Source organism: Rhamphochromis sp. 'chilingali' (assembly GCF_963969265.1).
Source record: "Rhamphochromis sp. 'chilingali' genome assembly, chromosome: 8".
NCBI classification, from domain to species: Eukaryota; Metazoa; Chordata; class Actinopteri; order Cichliformes; family Cichlidae; genus Rhamphochromis; species Rhamphochromis sp. 'chilingali'.
In genome coordinates, this window is record NC_137935.1 from 26254264 (window position 1) to 26273528 (window position 19265).

Genomic DNA, 19265 nt, shown 5'->3' on the forward strand with positions numbered 1-19265 from the left:
TCTGTAAGGGCTCCATATGGGAACCACAGCTGGTTGCAACCACAACACACGTTTAGAGAAAGACAAATAACAGCTGTATTTTCTTTGTGAGCCTAATTATTTCCTAATGAGCACTTAGCTTGTCACACATAAGAAGCGACAGCACGAAGAACACCACCCATTTCCACGTTCTCACCAAACCAGACGCACATATTCACCCCCCACACCATTCCCACCCAACCCCCCTCTCGTTCAATTGCTTTTTCTCAGTGTTTCAAATCTGCAAACACACAAACAGACATGATAAAGATGAGAAGACAGGGCGAACGGAGGTCCTGTATACAAACACGTCCATTCAGTGCCTTCCATATCTAAACAAAGTGGGTGCTGACGCTTCCCTATCTTTATTTCTTTCTTTTACGCAAGCGATGACTTCATCTTCTCTGGTGGAAACAGATAGCTTTTATGAGGAAGCTGCATGATTGCGCACACACACACACACCCACACTGCGGTGGTCCAGTACCTTCTTGTGTGGGGTAGTCTGCTGTGTCATGGCCATAGAAAAGCTGTGAGCTCCTTTAAGCTGCGTCTTTTCCCAAAGAGAACCCAGTTTTTGGACACACTCGTCCCTGGTGCTGAGAGGTACGCTGGACTTACTCTAAGAGACAAAATACAAGAGCAGGAGAACAAAAACAAATTTAAAAACTGAGATATGGTTCAGATAAAGACACAAAAGACTGCGCAAGAGCGTGAAACTATCCTAGTCAGTGAAGGTTCTCAATTATTCTCCAATACGAAATGTTTAAGAAACAACATATTTCAGACCTTCAGGCAACCAAAGACCAATGACATCAGATGCACGTCTTACACTTACTAACACATTTGTCTGCTTTTACAGCGGGACATTTGGGTGCACCTGTAAATGTAACAACATGATGTGAATCCATAGATGCGGCTGTCGGCTGGTCAGGTTGAAGCAGGATTTGGCGTACAGACAGTAGTGACCCTTCAAAGGACAGGAGAACGAAAGCTTGGCCGCACAACCTCGACTGGAATCTGCATCACAAAAAGAGCAAAAATGATAAAATATTAATATTTACCAAATCATTCAAAATGATTCTCCGCATTTGCACGTGGTCTTGTGTATTTTCTTCGCTGCCTTTGGCAAACTTCGCTCAACAAACTGACGATACCAGTAATAATGGAAAATTGACAGTCTTGGTATTGGGATCAGTCTGCCAGGGCCTCCACTCCTGGCTGCCTCCCAGCACACAATGCAGGCGACCCCTACGGCACCTACGGCAGGTGCTGCGGCTGCAGTGATGCAGACGCTGTACCGGTCCCTCGTGGTGAAGAGCTAACTCTGAAGGGTGGCTGGCCTCTACCTTAGAGATAGGGTGAGAAGTTTAGCCATCCGGGAGGGGCTCAGAGGACAGCCGCTGCTCCTCCACATTGAAAGGAGCCAGTTGAAGTGGTTCGGGCATCTGAAAAGGATGCCTGCTGGGTGGGGTGTTCCGGGCATGTCCCACCGAGAGGAGGCCCCCGAGCAAACCCAGGACATGCTGGAGAGATTATATCACTCGTCCAGCTTCGGATTAGCGGAAGAAGATGGATGGATGGAAGATGGAAATGGAGTTTGTACAATTCTAATGAGTTTAAAAGTCATATTTGGTATGGACAGCTTTATTCTTCAACACAGCCTGAACTCTCTTACATTAGCTTTCTTATCATTTCTTTTTAGGAATCGTTTAAGATATTCAAAGCTCTTCCTTGGATGCTGGCTTTTCTGTTCTCTGTCAACATGGTCCCACACTGCTTCAATAGTGTTGGGGTCCAGACTCTGGGGAGGCCAATCCATGACATTGTGTGTTTGCTATCTAGGTATGCTTTCACTTCACTGCCAATAAGATACGTTCCAGATGGTATTGCATGGTGGCTCAAAATCTGATTTACATTCATAATTCCACCAGTTTTGACAAGATCCCCAACACCACTGCATGACAGAGCCTCCATCACGTTTTACAGATGAATGTAGACACTCACTGTTGTATCTCTCTCCTGACCTTTTTCTCTGCACAGTGACAAACCAGAAATTTCACATCTGGATTCATCACTCTATCAGACCTGTTGTCACTGATTTTCAGTCCAGCTCTTGTGTGAGTTGGCATACCTCAGCCTTTTCTCCCCGTCTCCCTTCCTTAACACTGGCTTCTTGCTTCCACTGAGACACGTCTGACATTTCTGATGAGGCTCTAGCAAACTGTAGATAGATCAACTGAAAGGCCAGATTTCATTTCAGATACTGTTCATCCTCTTCTGCCACTTGTTCTTTGTACTCCACTTATTCAGTTTCCCCAAATTATTTTAAGGACACACTTCATACTGCGCTCAGATCTGCCAAGTTTTCGGCTCATAGCTCTTTTTGAATCATATTGTTGGTGCAAAGATGATATTTTGTGCTTTTTCATAACTTCAGTGACAAAGAGCCTAACGATTCAATTTAAAATTGGTTGTTTGTCTGATCAGGTACAAAATCTAGTGTGAAACACAAGCCAGAAACACTTGTTTTTCAGACAAAGCCTGAAGGACTGATTAAAAATTAGTAAAAAAAAAACAAAACTTTTGCACAGTGCCGTACACGAGCTCCAGTTTAGAAAGTCCTGCATTATACTAATGTACCCAGCTTTCAAACAAAAGAAAGAGAACGAGTAAGACTGACGATAACAACAGAATCCCACCCAAAAGGCATCATCTACAAACCAAGAGCAGCTCACGATGAAATCAGCAGAAAAACTCCGAGCAGCAAAGAGGCACCCTGTGAGTGCGGCATCAACAAAAAAGCATGTGGACGCAGCGTGTTTTTACTGTGTCCATGTGCATGTGCAGACGTGCAGAATATATGTTTGGACTGAGCGCTCAAGCGCACTCTTCTGTGTAATCCTCATCCTGTGAGATGAAGGGTCAGCAGCTCGTGGGAAGGTCAGCCAGGAGCATGATGACATCATCCAGCTGAGACCACCCGTGACATCATAGGCTGCGAGCCTTTGGGTGGATTCTCATTGCCAGCAGGACCAAATACTAAGCCATCAAACTCAAAGTACACAACTGCTGGTTATATTTACATTCACCTTCAGATTTAATCAATTAACCAGAGGCCAAAGGAGGAGTTTGTTATTTTCTGTCTTGTTTCCTGTTTTCATGTGTGTGTAATGTGTGGGTGCCGTTTGACTCTTGGCTGCCTCTCAGATAAAATGACATTAAGGCCAAAGGCGGAGCAATAACATCCTCACGTGTCAATCAAAATATCACCACCTCCTGTGCTGTATCGGGTACGCATCTGGTTTTCTGTGTTTTTCATCATGAATATGGTGAAAAGAATAATGCCTCACTACAACCTTGTGTCTGTGGTTGGCTCAGAGAAAGGAGTACACACTGGAATATCATGTCTAACTGTTTACTTAAACTGCAGTAATATGCATATGATAACATGTATTGTTGAATGTGCTGTGTAGGCTCTGGGAGCTCTCGTTGTCCAGCTAAATGCGTTTCTTTCTAAATGTGCTCATTTTGTAAAACAAGTCCACATGATGCGTTTTTATTACTTACGTCACATTAGGATTTATCATCGTAGGAGGGGCTGGGTCGAGTTAAAAAACGTTTGGATATGCAAAAGGTGATGACAAGAGCCGCTAAAAGATGGCAGTGAAGGCTTAATCCAAGTGAACCGAATCGAATTGGAAAACTGAAAATAAGCAGAAATGATCTGAACTGAATGAAAATAAAGCACCAAATCCCTAAATATGAGAAGAAGGTGTGCGGAATTGTGAAAATGGATTGGAAAGTTTCAGAAAATGGATTAGATTAGTTTAAGCGGTTTCTTGTTTCTTGCTTATTTGAACTGGTTGAACTGGTGTTTTGATTCTACCTGAACTCCAAGCACAAAAGTAGGAAAGTGCTCATCATTCACGCTCACCAAAACTGCTCCCATGCATACGTGTGCTTCTTGCAAACATCCTACATATGCATACCATTCATCTGTTTCTACTTAGCTTTGCAGATTTTGCCTGTGTGATTCTTTCTGGTTGCCTGTTTTTCCCCACACTGCCTCTTCTGTCATTTCACACTCAGCCGCTCCGGCCTGTCCCGTTTCCCACCGCCAGTCACCTGACCCTCAGTGCCTCTCTGCTCACTTAAACATATTGCCCTAATCAACTCCCTCTGTATTTATAACCCTAGTTCACTGTGCCTTATCTGCCAGATTGCCATTGGCTACCTGTACACCCCAAACAGAATAAAAATGCCTCAAATAAACATCCCAATCAGAATAAGCAGGCCTGAAAGGGTTGGAATAAACCCTTTTGTAAACTGATTACAAGACAAATTGATTACTGATTGCTTTCTGGCTGTGTTTCTTCAGTGCATGCCCTCCGTCTTGATGCAGGTGCTTGGAGATGTGCATGTTTCTTCTTTTTCCAATTACGGCAGCTTCCTATATGAACTGTCACACTGTCACGCTGCTCCAATTTGGACATGGGCGCGCACACAAGTCTGTATTAGATCCAAAATCTTTAGCTGAACAACTGTTACTGCAACCTTAATGCAAGGAAATCTGAAAGTAGTGACACACACACACACACACACACACACACACACACACACACACACACACACACACACACACACACACACACACACACACACACACACACTGCTGGTTTGTTTTTATAATTGAATCATCAGCCTTTCTTCAAGGCCCGATTTAATGCTAACAACCATTTTCAGTTCCCATTAAAAATAATGATATTTTGATCCTATTACGTTGATGTGATTTTGAACCTGAACTGCAAAGATTGGATGTCATCCAAAAGTTTTCCTTGTTTCTGTTATTCCTTTGTGGGGTCCATATACCGCAAGCCCAGATCAGCAGCTCAGCTGAAACACTGGCTATTTTTTCACTGTGTAGTGTGTGTGTGTGTGTGTGTGTGTGCTGTTTCCCCTCTCACGCTTAATGTCAAATAACCCCTAACAAGTCCCATTTAGAAATGATTAATAGGAGATATTAGGCACGATTAGACATTAGGCACCTCACTAACTAGATTGATGTCATCTGGAGTTTTAGCCACTGCTAAATTATACGAGGCGGTTGAAAATTCCACAGGAAAATCACATGAACCTCATCACCTCACGGGCTGCTGATTCTCAGCGACTGGAAAGCCTTTAGCACACAAATAATCAGTCTACAGTATTTGTTCAGACAGCATAGAAATTTTGGGAAGACCAAAGAAAACGGCATTCAGGGGCGTGGTAGGGGTGAGGGTGTGGGTAAATTATAGTCTGGATAGGATTAAAATCAGTAATCAGTGAGCGCATAACTAAAATCAAATTAGTGCTCCTGGAGAAACAAATCCCTCTCAATTTGGAGCTTTGGAGGCAAAAATCAACCCTCAGCTGAGCGTTGCATCTGTGTCAGTGTGTTAGAGACACACAGTGGGAATGAAAGACAGGAGAAGATGAGGTATATTCATACCACATCCCATTAATACCCATTAATCACCAAGTCTGATTGTAATCTCATTCAGGTTCAGCAGGTTAAATAAACCCTGCCTTTGACAGTCTCCATGGAACCTACGTTTATTGATCAACTTCTGCTTAAATACTTGTGGATTAATACTGAAGACCAGCTTCTACCAGCATGCATTACCTTCTATCACACACTGCTCTGGGATGGGGATCTGCTGCACCATTACTTTACAGAAATCTCCGATCATCTCCATATTGTCTCTTAAATGGATGTAAAGTCTGTCAGGCTCCGCCCACTCTCCTTTCTGTCCATCCTTCTCTCTGTTTTGATTTTTCTCCACCTCTTTAGCCGCTCTGTCTAGCGGAGTGACGCCGACCAGAGAGCCATCTGTCAATTTCCTCTCAGCAGGTGAGACTTCGTGGTTTTCTGAATGGTGATTAGGCAAAGTGTTGGAAAAGGCGCTATCTGTGCTGAGCTCCACCCCTTCACCGTCCTCCCCTTCGTCTGAGTTAATGGACCGAGAACGCACGGCATGGAGAGCCAGGCTCTTTGACCTAGGAGAGAGAGCATGAAGAAATTAACAGTTAAAGCAATAAAAATGTTTCTGGTACCTCTTCATCAATATTTGTTGACTGTTCTACTTTTTTCTACTTTGAGAAATGATGTAATATCCTTAAGCCACAAAGAAATTACAACTTCCAGAGTAGTAGGACATCTCACCAAGCGAGCATTTTGTACTACAAAGATGATAATGAAAAAAAAAAAAAAAAAAAAAAAAAAAAAAAAATATATATATATACATATATATATATATATATATATATATACTGGTCGGTAGTATATATTGGCCCTCCAACTACCGACCAATAACCTGCCTCAGTACTACATGGAAGCTCCTGTCAGGCATCATATCGGCTAAGATGAACAGGCACATGGGTCAATACATGAGCGGGACACAGAAAGGAATTGGCAAGAATACCAGAGGCGCAAAACACCAGCTACTGGTAGACAGAACAATCAGCCGAGACTGCAAGACCAGACTGACCAACCTGTGCACTGCCTGGATTGATTACAAGAAGGCCTATGACTCAATGCCCCACAGCTGGATACTGGAATGCCTAGAATTGTACAAGATCAATGGGACCCTAAGAGCCTTCATCAGGAACTCAATGGGGATGTGGCGTACAACATTAGAGGCCAACTCCAAGCCCATAGCACAAGTCACCATCAAGTGCGGGATCTACCAAGGAGATGCTCTGTCCCCACTGCTGTTCTGCATAGGCCTGAACCCCCTCAGTGAGATCATTAACAAGACTGGCTACGGATACCGACTACGGAACGGAGCAGTTGTCAGCCACCTCCTGTACATGGATGACATCAAGCTGTATGCCAAGAGTGAACGAGACATCGATTCACTGATCCACACTACCAGGCTATACAGCAATGACATTGGAATGTCGTTCGGACTGGAGAAGTGTAGTCGGATGGTATCAAAGAGAGGGAAGGTAGTCAGAACTGAGGGGATTGAACTACCAGAAGGCAACATTGCAGACATAGAGGACAGTTACAAGTACCTGGGGATCCCGCAGGCAAATGGGAACCATGAAGAGGCCGCTAGAAAGGCTGCAACCACCAAGTACCTGCAGAGGGTCAGGCAAGTCCTGAGGAGTCAGCTGAATGGTAAGAACAAGATCCGGGCCATCAACACGTACGCCCTGCCCGTGATCAGGTACCCTGCTGGGGTAATAGGCTGGCCAAAGGAGGAGATAGAAGCCACTGACATAAAGACAAGAAAGCTCCTTACCATGCATGGAGGGTTTCACCCCAAGTCCAGCACCCTGAGGCTGTACGCTAAGCGGAAGGAAGGGGGCCGGGGACTGGTGAGTGTCAGCACCACAGTCCAGGATGAGACAAGGAACATCCAAGAATACATTGGGAAGATGGCCCCAACTGACCGAGTGCTCAGTGAATACCTCAGGCAGCAGAAACCCAAGAAAGAGGAGGGAAACGAGGAACCATCATGGAAGGACAGGCCCCTGCACGGTATGTACCACCGGCAGATAGAGGAGGTGGCTGATATCCAGAAATCCTACCAGTGGCTGGACAAAGCTGGACTGAAAGACAGCACAGAGGCACTAATCATGGCAGCACAAGAACAAGCTCTGAGTACAAGATCCATAGAGGCTGGGGTCTATCACACCAGGCAAGACCCCAGGTGCAGGCTGTGTAAAGATGCCCCAGAGACAATCCAGCACATAACAGCAGGGTGCAAGATGCTAGCAGGCAAGGCATACATGGAACGCCATAACCAAGTGGCCGGCATAGTGTACAGGAACATCTGTGCCGAGTATAACCTGGAAGTCCCGAGGTCAAAATGGGAGATGCCCCCAAGGGTGGTGGAGAATGACCGAGCTAAGATCCTGTGGGACTTCCAGATACAGACGGACAAAATGGTGGTGGCTAACCAACCGGACATAGTGGTGGTAGACAAACAGAAGAAGACGGCCGTAGTGATCGATGTAGCGGTTCCGAATGACAGCAATATCAGGAAGAAGGAACACGAGAAGCTGGAGAAATACCAAGGGCTCAGAGAAGAGCTGGAGAGGATGTGGAGGGTGAAGGTAACGGTGGTCCCCGTGGTAATCGGAGCACTAGGTGCGGTGACTCCCAAGCTAGGCGAGTGGCTCCAGCAGATCCCGGGAACAACATCGGAGATCTCTGTCCAGAAGAGCGCAGTCCTGGGAACAGCTAAGATACTGCGCAGGACCCTCAAGCTCCCAGGCCTCTGGTAGAGGACCCGAGCTTGAAGGATAAACCGCCCGCAGGGGCGTGCTGGGTGTTTTTATATATATATATATATATATATATACACACACACACGCACACACACACATACAGGTATGACATGTGAGTAACTGTATAAACTGCAACCTGACAACCAGGTATACTCCAGGACATTCTAAGTACAGTTTTATCCCACTAACAAAACACAGCAACATAAACCCCCCAAGACATAAAATGTCTAAATTTTAGAGGACAATATACAGAAGAATTAAAGACATGTGCTTGTTTTTGCGAAAACATGGCTAATGTTTAATTTCTTTCTATGCCAGCACTCAGTGTCTGCTGGCTCAGCTGATACCATCCCATTGGTATATCTCATAAAGGAAGCCCTATTGTAATTGCTTTAGCCTGCTACAGATGCAGTTGCTGCTGCAAGCCACTTTGCAACACACCTCCAACACAGTCTTTAACTTTTGAGGCAGTGATGTACCTGGTCACTGTTTTATATGTAAATTTGTGTCATTTCGATTTCATAAAATAAACAAAATTTTCCAAGTGTGGCAGTGTTTACATTCTTCAACAAACACACATATAGAAACGTCTTCTTGGCTCAAGGCATCTCTTCAAATCCACCAGATTCTTCATAAAAATATGTTTTTTCTATCCAGTCAGATTTCAGAGGACACTGAGCAGAAGCATGTTCTTACTAACTGACCTGTTGAATCTCATCTCACGCCTCTCCTCCCTGACTGTTTGGCTTAGGCTGTAGCGTCGCTGCGGGGCAGGAGAGTCCTCCCCTGCTGCCTCCTCCTCCTCATCTTCCACCGTGTCTCCCAGTTTCTCCTCAAAGGCCTGGATCTTCACCTGCAGCTGCTGCTCTGGTGCTCCTCCTCCTCCATCTGATTGGAATGCCTCATCCACCCTGAATGCACACAGAGCCAGAGTTCACATTATAGTTGCTATACGTGTGACCTGAAGCTGACGGTGTCACAAGTTTCTCCCCCTCTGGCAAACGTTGGCTTAATTTGCTTCTTTCTTACATTAATTGGTTCAAATTGTGTTGAACCCTCTTTCGCTCTTTTCTGTTTTTCATTCCTTACTTGTGTTTTTATACAAATATCCTTCAAAACTTCTACTTGTTTGAAAGAGGGCTTCCTTTCCACTCCCCCCTGCTCTTTCACTAATAAACTGCCTTTGCCTCCCTCCAATCCTTTTCCCCTTCTATCTCTCTTCCAAAAGACCCCAAGCAAAGTCTTTCGAAGCCTCAAACTCTGCACACAATGTTCTTATTTAGAAGAGAGCTGTGTGTGTGTCATTTCCACAGGGCAGCCAGATGACTCTTGGCCAGCGTATGCACGGTATGGCGTGTTCACTTCTTGTGCACGCAGATTGTTTTGAAGGCAAAACCAAAAAGAAAAATATTTTAATGACCTTAAATAACAGTGCGCTGTAACAGACCCAGATTTGATTTTAGCGTCACGATCAAAGTAACACAGCTCAATGTGTCGAGTCAGTATGTGTATTCTCTTTATGACTCAGTCTCTGACACAAAAAAAATCCCCCACTCGCCCTGTGGGGCAGCCTTCATCCTTCAAGCTCGGGTGCTCTATCAAAGGCCTGGGAGCTTGAGGGCTCTGTGCAGTATCTTAGCTGTTCCTAGAACTGTGCTCTTCTGGACAGAGATGTCAGATGTTGTTACTGGGATCTGCTGGAGCCACTCGCCCAGTTTGGGGGTCACTGTCCCGAGACCACTTCTGCCTTTACCCTCCACATCTTCTCGAGTTGTTCTCGCAGCTCTTGGTATTTCTTGAGCTTCTCGTGGTCCTTCTTCCTAATGTTGTTATCACTTGGTATAGCTACATCTGTCACTACGGTCGCCTTTCTCTACTTGACCATCACTAGTTTGTCCGCCTGTATCTGGAAGTCCCACAGGATCGTAGCTCAGTCATTCTCGACCACCCTGGGGGTCCTCTGCTATCAACAGAATAGCAGAATATGTATTTTCAGACCGTTCTCTGTAAACCCTGGATATGATTGTGTGGGAAAGTCCCATCAGATCAGCAGTTTCTGAAATCCTCAGACCAAACCATCTGGCACCAAAAAAACCATGCCACATTCAAAGTCATATAAATTCTTCCTCATTCTGATGCTCGGTTTGAACTTCAGCAGGCCGTATTGACCATATCCACATGCCAAAATGCACTGAGCTGCTGCCACGTGGGTGGCTGATTAGATTTTTTTTTTTATATTAACATGCAGTTGACCAGGTGAACCTAATAAACTGGCCAGTGAGTGCACAAATCCCTTTTTAAATAAAAGGAAGAAACAGAGCATTGTAGTTGCTTAGTCTGCACAAACTCGAATTTTATTAAAGTGACTCCTGAGCGAATGCAAAACATAACAAGAATATAATCAGCAACACTTGAATATCAATCTCTAGTTGTCTCTAGCTACTCTCCATAGTAGCTGCTGCAATCCATAGAGGCTGTAGAGACACTATTTAAGATTTTAGGTGACCACCGCTAAGAGATTTCATGCAGCCCATGTTAACAGGTGTTTCCTAACCTGCAGTGTGACGTTGATTTCTCCTCCAGTCGTCTTCCCAGAAGCCTGGCTATTGCAGTGAAAGAGTTGCTCATCCTGTAGATGTCTTTACCGCAGCCGCCCAGTAAAGATGGGTAACGGTCGGTCAGCGCTCTGACCTCCAGCAGAAGGGTGTGGTGAAAGCTGTGCTCCATGCTGCCCAGAAGGGACACCAGGTAGACCAGCGAGCTGTGAGCATGAGTCTGGAGAAAGGAGACCACACATAATATCAGCCCTGGCCGACACTGGTCTTGGTATAAAATTAAACAGAAAAATAACCGAGGACTTTGAGGAAGATTTTTTACTGCTTAATGGTTTATTTCTCATTTAAAATGGGGCCAGTGTTGTGTTTTGCAGCAGTTTGGGAATATTGTTGAGTTACATGTGTTTTGGTGAAGAAAGCGTGAATTTTAGCTATGGTAATTCAACACACATGAGTTTTCCTCTTCCCGTCTGTTTGGGAGGGTTTGGTGTAACTTCTTTTGTTACTAAATCATAGCAAACAATAATAAATAAAAACACATGCAGGCTGGCTCCCAGCAAACTTTTTAAAATACAAACTTGTTCTTTTCCCAAATGTAATAGCTTTCCAACTGAACTGCCGTAATAACCACATTTCATCATTCCCAGCATGTTTCTGTACAAATGAAATCCAGCACATATACAGTCTTGTGACTGTTGAGAGAGTAATACTTAACCAGGAATATGACCTGTGCAATACCCCCTCAATAGACGCCCCATGCCTCTCTTGTATATATATTTCTGTATACAAAATTGTGTAACGTATACTTTAATGTAATCAGCTTTATTTAACAGGAGCAGCCGCATTTTAAACAGAGCGCAGAAATCGGCGTGACAGGAGATGATCAAAGGTGAGTGAGAGCTCTCTTGTGGTGTTTTAGGGCAGAACTAAAGCCAAAAAATCCCCATCTGTGGTCAAAAACCTTTTTTTAAACACTTGCGTCTTATAAAACTCACATTGCAGAACTAAAAACTCAAAACACTCTCCTTCCTTCTCGAATTCTCAGATAAGAAGTGATTGATTGATGGCGGGCAGAGCCAACCTCTGTTTCCAGCCCTCTAGAACACCTTGTAACGAGGAGAGAACAACGCAGTTACAGCATCGTTCAGGCATGCCTCAAAAACACTCTCTGTAGGATACTTCGTTTCTATTATGTGGATCCCAAAACTACCACAAAAGGAAGAACTTGACTTTTAAAAAAAATTTAAACCTAACAACATGCCAAGCAGGTATTTAGGAGTTTCCACGGCTCTGCACAAAAAGGACTCCGGAGCGTGGCTGGAGCTCAGGCTTTGGCTACGTCTGAACTAAAGTTCAGGCTTTTCCAGAAGATTTTATTTTTTAAGGATTTACTAAAATTCTTCCAAATATTGCAGCATACGCAGAGGCTCGCATCATTTTCACTTTGGAACTGAGAGTAATAGCATAAAATTTAAAAATCTGCCGGACATATGAAGATCTCTTCAATCGTCAAATTACGTTTAATTATTTGGAGACAGCACTTGGCCTTGATTTCGTATCCTGAACACATTACGGCTTTAAAAGCTAAACCCTTTTGTAAAGCTCTGCCAAAAAGGACAATAACAGGAAGGTCTTAAAAAAGAACTACTAGCTGTTTTTAATTATGAGCTTCCATGTTTTCCAGAAAATGATGGCAGGGGGGAGCAGATCTTCTTCCAAACTGCCAATCTGCAGAAGACTGACACAGATCTAGAGATTTATGGTTTTTCAGCCTTGCGTCTGAACAAATACATTTCCAAATGCCTCCCTGGGAAACAAACTGTGGCCCATTCTGTTTCAGTCACTGACAATAATTTGAGCCAAGCTCCTCTGGCAATAGCACCTGCGCTGGTGTATACAAAACATTAAATACCGGGGGATTCAAACCAAAAGAGAAAAAGCAAAGAAAGAAAACATTGCATCGGAACAGTGACAAGCCAAATCCTCTCGCTGCTTACCACCCAGTTATTTTCTTTTCCCTTCTTCCCTTGCTTCTTTGCATTAGCTTCAATTGGAGCTGCATTCTGGCACAGTCACTCTACAGTCTCTTCATTTATTAAATAAAAACAACAGCAAACAAATACGATTATATTTATCTTTCAGGTATATAGAATTTGTGTAACACTGCCTAAAATCAACTGACAATCTTAATCATAATCATCTCAAAGACTTTAAGTTAGTGTGGAGATCAATTTATTTAGAAGAAGTTTGTTAATTCACAGAGTCAGATGCAGCATGCAAAGGTGGAGCGGGGTAGGGTGTGGGTGGGTTGCAAAGTGGCTTGGAGAGGCAGCTACAACTGTTGCAGGCTAAAGAAACTGCAATGATGCACATTATCCGAGATTTGCCAGCGGGCTCCACAGTCACCATCCGATATGAGCAGGGACTGTGATCAGCTGCTGGGTGAGTTTGACTTTGTGGCCTCCCTGATGTAAAGCTAAGTTTACAAGTTTAAAGCTAAGCTTTCAAACAAATATATATATCTTTTATTGTTCTGTCGAATTGAATTTATATATATATATATATATATATATATATATATATATATATATATATATATATATATATATATATATATATATATATATATATATATATAGCACCAATCTACACTGAACAAAAATATAAACGCAACACTTTTGTTTTTGCTCCCATTCCCCATGGGATGGACGTAGAGACCTAAAATTCATTCCAGATACACAATATAACCATCCCTCCCAAACAGTGGTCACAAATCAGTCCAAATGTGTGGTAGTGGGCACATCTGCCATATTGAGATAATCCATCCCACCTCACAGGTGTGCCACATCAGGATGCTGATCTGACATCATGAGTAGTGCACAGGTGTACCTCAGACTGCCCACAACAAAAGGCCACCCTGGAATGTGCAGTTTTGTCTCACAGCAAAATGCCACAGATGCCACAAGCAATGAGGGAGCGTGCAATTGGCATGCTGACAGCAGGAATGTCAACCAGATCTGTCGCCCGTGCATTGAATGTTCATTTCTCAACCATAAGCCGTCTCCACAGGCGTTTCAGAGAATATGGCAGCACATCCAACCGGCCTCACAACCACAGACCTCGTGTAACCACACCAGCCCCGGACCTCCACATCCAGCAGGTTCACCTCCAAGATCGTCTGAGACCAGCCACCCAGACAGCTGCTGGAACAATTGGTTTGCACAACCAAACAATTTCTGCCCAAACTGTCAGAAACCGTCTCAGGGACGCTCAACTGCATGCCCGTCGTCCTCATCGGGGTCTTGACCTGACTCCAGCTCGTCGCCGTAACAGACTTGTGTGGGCAAATGCTCACATTCGATGGCGTCTGGCACGTTGGAGAGGTGTGCGCTTCACGGATGAATCATGGTTCACATTGTTCAGGGCAGATGGCAGCTGAGAATGTCCCAGTTCTTGCATGGCCAGCATACTCACCGGACATGTCACCCATTGAGCATGTTCGGGATGTGCTTGACCGGCGTATACGACAGCGTGTACCAGTTCCCACGAATATCCAACAACCTCGCACAGCCATTGAAGTGGAGTGGACCAACATTCCACAGGCCACAATTGACAATCTGATAGACTCCATGCGACGATGTGTTGCACTGCATGAGGCAAATGGTGGTCACACCAGATACTGACCGGTTCTGGGTCCCCAGACCCCCAATAGCGCAAAAAACTGCACATTCCAGGGTGGCCTTTTGTTGTGGGCAGTCTGAGGTACACCTGTGCACTACTCATGATGTCAGATCAGCATCCTGATGTGGCACACCTGTGAGGTGGGATGGATTATCTCAATATAGCAGATGTACCCACTACCACACATTTGGACTGATTTGTGACCACTGTTTGGGAGGGATGGTTATATTGTGTATCTGGAATGAATTTTAGGTCTCTACGTCCATCCCATGGGGTATGGGAGCAAAAACAAAAGTCTTGCGTTTATATTTTTGTTCAGTGTATAACATCAGCTGTCTCAGAGAGAAATTCTCTAGCCATCAGATGAAGCCCTACAAGCAAGCACTTGGTGATAGTGGGAAGAAAGAACTCCATGTTAACACTAAGATATCTCTAGTAGAACCAGGTACAGGGAGAAGTGAGAACTGCACACGCTGGTTTCTCAGCATTGCTTTGAGATGTTGCTAATACTACGCACATTATAGTTCATTTACCCTAGTTTGAATCAGTTGATGAGTTTGTAAATTTGTAGCTTTGGTTTGGGTTTTTTCCCCACAGAAAATCTCAAAGTGAACCAAAATACGTCACTACAATAGCTTATAGCTTATAGGCCAGATGTAAATACAGGAAGAAGGTTGTTCTGTTCTGCATAACATAGAGAATTTACATTACTGTTACGGCTAGTTGCTAACCTGTACTGACCGTTTGGTATGCACACCTATGATACGCTGCTGCACCCCAGAAAACAAAGCATACTTGGCTAAGGGAAGGTGTTTAGCTCAAATTTGCAGCATATACAGTAGCTGGTTGTTGGTTCAGATCACGTTCACACCATAAACAAAGCCACCTCCTCCAAAAGGTCTCGTGAATCGAAGGGTAAAAAAGTACCAGAGTTCAGTTTAAACGGACTAAACACCAAAGGTGTGAAAATAGCCTTTGTTAGGGTTATGCAAACAGATTAGTGTTCCTACAACAACAAAGATTTTCTTGCAGGAAACCCCCTCCAAAACTTTAAACACAAGTGGATTGTGGCCCATGAGGGTTCAAATTAATTGTTGTTGCTCCTCAATTGGTCACACCTGCATCCAGCTAAGCAGCAGTTAAAGTTAGCATGATGATGACGTTCCTTGTAACTGAAGGAAAATGACTCTTATCAGAGTGGTTTAAAAACTGTGAGTGCCGCATGAAGCTGACGCACAGCTTTTTGTGTTCCTAGTGTTAAAAAACGCACTTGTGGGAGCGAGATAGAAGAATAGGTAGTTGCTGTTTTACTCCAGTAATCTTTGATGAAATTATAATGGACACACATTTGAGAAAACTAATGGCAGTAGTCACAAAGCGGTCATCTGGCTGTTTCAACACTGAGTGGGACTAGGTTTGATTAGTCTTATTTCTGTATAGCAACGTAGAGCAAGACTGTTTGCAATTCCATCAGTTTCTTTTTTCATATTTTCCTGCAGGGCTGCTTGAATAAAAAGCAGTCCACAGCAGTCCACAGTGTGCAAGGGTTTCTTTTACCAGTGACATATTCTGATCCAACACGCAATAAGTCCAGAAACACAGTATAGACTAACTCCCTTCAGGTGGCTGAGGGAAGCCAGCGAAAGACTTGTGCAATCAAGAACAAATGCATCCCAGTGTGAAAGGTTGTGTGTATGTATGTGTGTGTGCGTGCTTGCAGGGCACAAACACGAACCCACAGGAGGGTCTCTCCACTGCCATCATCAGGAGGCCTCAGCAGGGGCATTTCCCAGAAAACACTGGTCATTTTCCAAATGGTTCCAATGTGAAGAAAGGCAGGACACCGAGGTCCAACAATCTGTGTATCTGAACGTGTATGAGTATTTGTGAGTGTGTTAAAATTGTGCTGGCAGGTTTTTTGACAAGAAGATTGAGGAGGAAGGGAACTTTCAGAGGGAAACTTTGCCCTGGAGTAATAGAAAGCCTATTATGGGTTCCAGCTTTGAGATTTCAGTGTACATCCGTTTCTGTTTCTGCATGTGTGTTTGTATATGAGTATAGGTGGAGGGGGAACACTTCATGTAGAGACAGTCATAATGGGTTTTTTTTTTTTTGCTAATTTCCCCTAAATTGTTGTTAAACTGCCCAAAATGCACCCAGAGGAAAAGAGAAAAAGAAAGTGGGAGCTCTCACCTGTCTTGCTGTCAGTCTAAACCCCCCAAACACACACACAGGTATCACAGACTGACTATAAAGTGGGTCTTTATCACATGTATGATTACACAGTGCTGCATAAATACTTAACAGGGTTAGAACAAGACTAGCAATAGAGCTGTAAACCTACAAGGTCTACACTGAACGCTTTTAGATGACGATGACATGATAATAATAACAATAATAGTATTTTCTGTCGTCATTTTAAAACCTGAAAGAACACAACATAAGATAACACAACTTATAAAGCCGTATTAGGGGCTCTGTGAGAGCGTGCTGTGTAAGCATGCTGATCATTAGCAGGAATCTTTTTTTTTTCTTCTTCTGTATTAATTCATTTTATGAACTTTTGTTTATTAGTATTGAACTTGTGTACAGCAGCAGGTTTAAGAACTGAACTCATTTGTTTAAACCCATTAAATAGTCATTGGACAAATAAAACACTGAAATTGGGGCTTAATATTGCTTTATCAAAGACAGACTTCATCGTCAAGACAATCTTTTATTGTTGTCCATCAGTTTATATATCATTGCATTTTGCTCTTTTAAAAGGCTATTTGTTGAGTAACATCTGATGGCAGCCATATGTGTGACCCATAGGTTAAAAGATGCACATGGAACAAATTGTGTCTCTTTCAAAACAAATTTTGATATTCTTAATCTCTACAAAAAGTGAACTCATTGGATGTAACAGGAGCTGTCATGCTGTATTAGCAGTATTCAAAGCCATGAATGCTTTTAAATCTGTGCAAAAGTCAATACAGACACAAATAACGTGTGTCTGTTTTTGGTTTTAAAGAGAGGGGTGTCACACTCTTGGTGTCAGGTGATTCATTGAGTCAGCCAGTCCATGAATTGCCAACTCATGGTGGCAGTGGGGTTTGGATTTTTGAGTGCTCCTGAGATCTGTGTTGTCAGGGGCAATTTTCCCCTGGTAGGGTCTTTCAAGGCAAACTGGCTTTGGTTGAGGGGCCAGAGAAAGTGAAGCGTTGTTTACCCCAGGACAGGGTCGCTCGGGCTTCACCTTGGAGGTGGGCCTGTGGGAGGGGCTCACTGCAAAGCGCTTTGTGACCAGGTTATGGGTTAAATGAGCCACATGGGCCCAGCCCTCCAGTGAGGCTACCGGGAGCAGGAGCGGCTAGTTCACAGGGAGGTACTATGTGGATTTGGTGGCAGTCAGAGGCAGAGAACTGGCTCTATAGACATGAAATATCATCTCTGTGGTGGGGAAGGAGAACAAGCTTGTTAGTCAGCCTCACCTGGGTTCACTCATGATGCGAGGCATCCAGTTAGGGTGGGTATACTTGTATTCCCAACCTGGTGTGGTGCATGTTTGTCCCAGAGGATGCAAGGCTTATGGTGAACTAGCAAGTCAGGAGGGGGGGTGTAGCTTATTAAGGATATAGTGAGACAATAGAAGAAATACTCAGAGGATCTGCCGATACCCTCTGACACGCCTCATCAGACGAAAGGGGGTCTTGGGAAAAGGAGATGACTTGCTCATTGCTGTTGCTGAGGTTGCCAAGGTGCCTAACAAACTCCCTTGCGGTCGGCCCCTTGGGTTGATGAGTTGAGCCCTGAGTTAAGGCTCTGAATTTTACTGGTCCCTCATGGTTTATATGCCTCTGTGAAACTACATGGGAGTCAGGGACAGCTACCTTTGAACTGAAAAACTCAGGTGGTCGTCTTCCTTTTAACCAAATTGACAGCTTGATTCACATTGATACAATAACTCAGACTTGTTCATGGTGGGGGTTAGACTTTGCAAGGTCTGTCTTTTGTCACCAAATCTGCTGATAATTTTTGTGAACAGCAGGATATGGTGAGGTAGGCAATTTTAAAAACAAAATTTCACACATACTGAGCTAAGATTTCAAAATACATTTTCCAGTATAGCCGATTTTCCCTTTTCAGCACACAAAGGACCAACTGTTTTCTGAGGTTAATGTTCCCTAAAATTGTGTTATGTTTGCAACAATAGGGTAAGGCTTAGAACATTGCTCCTTCATTGTTACTTCAAATTAAATCTTCACCTGCCAGAATACCAGACTCTGACCTTTCTAAGCCCTAAGGGGTTTCGGCACGTGTTGGGAAAGACAGTTCCACCGAACACTGATGTATGCAGGTGTCAGACAGCCGTCCAAACCTCCGGATCTGCCCGGCCTATCCGGTCTGTGTGTGTTTTATACTTGGCAGAGCATGAGAGAACAAGTCATATGAGTGCCCGTTATTTCCTACTCATTAAAATAATCACTCCTGCCTGTTTACAGTAAGTGTGTGTTTCAATGACCTCTACTTGTTTCTATTATTTCCTTCAGACTTGCTCCTCTTTATATCCTCAGTTGGGTTAATTGAGGTAATATGCTTGAACGAACAGTAAATATGAATTTATGTCATGCAGTTAAAGTGTTTAAAATGTATCCACTTATTCCATTCACACAATGATGCAAAGTGATGGTCTAATCATATCCGGTGTGTAAAAGCCTTTACAGTTAAGCCTCTTCAACTTGAGTTTCATT

At 43.7% G+C, this 19265-nt stretch overlaps 1 protein-coding gene across 1 annotated transcript in view; it reads right to left on the bottom strand.

Annotated features, from left to right (window-relative positions):
* The window catches only part of veph1 (ventricular zone expressed PH domain-containing 1), a 90562-nt gene that overhangs the window by 27883 nt on the left and 43414 nt on the right, over positions 1 to 19265 (bottom strand). The window contains exons 8-12 of the mRNA XM_080888854.1: positions 10851 to 11071; positions 9001 to 9207; positions 5682 to 6055; positions 897 to 1036; positions 504 to 638 (exon numbers count right to left, since the gene is read on the bottom strand). Of these exons, the coding sequence (XP_080744980.1) occupies positions 504 to 638; positions 897 to 1036; positions 5682 to 6055; positions 9001 to 9207; positions 10851 to 11071 (1077 nt within the window). The remainder of the gene's footprint in view (positions 1 to 503; positions 639 to 896; positions 1037 to 5681; positions 6056 to 9000; positions 9208 to 10850; positions 11072 to 19265) is intronic.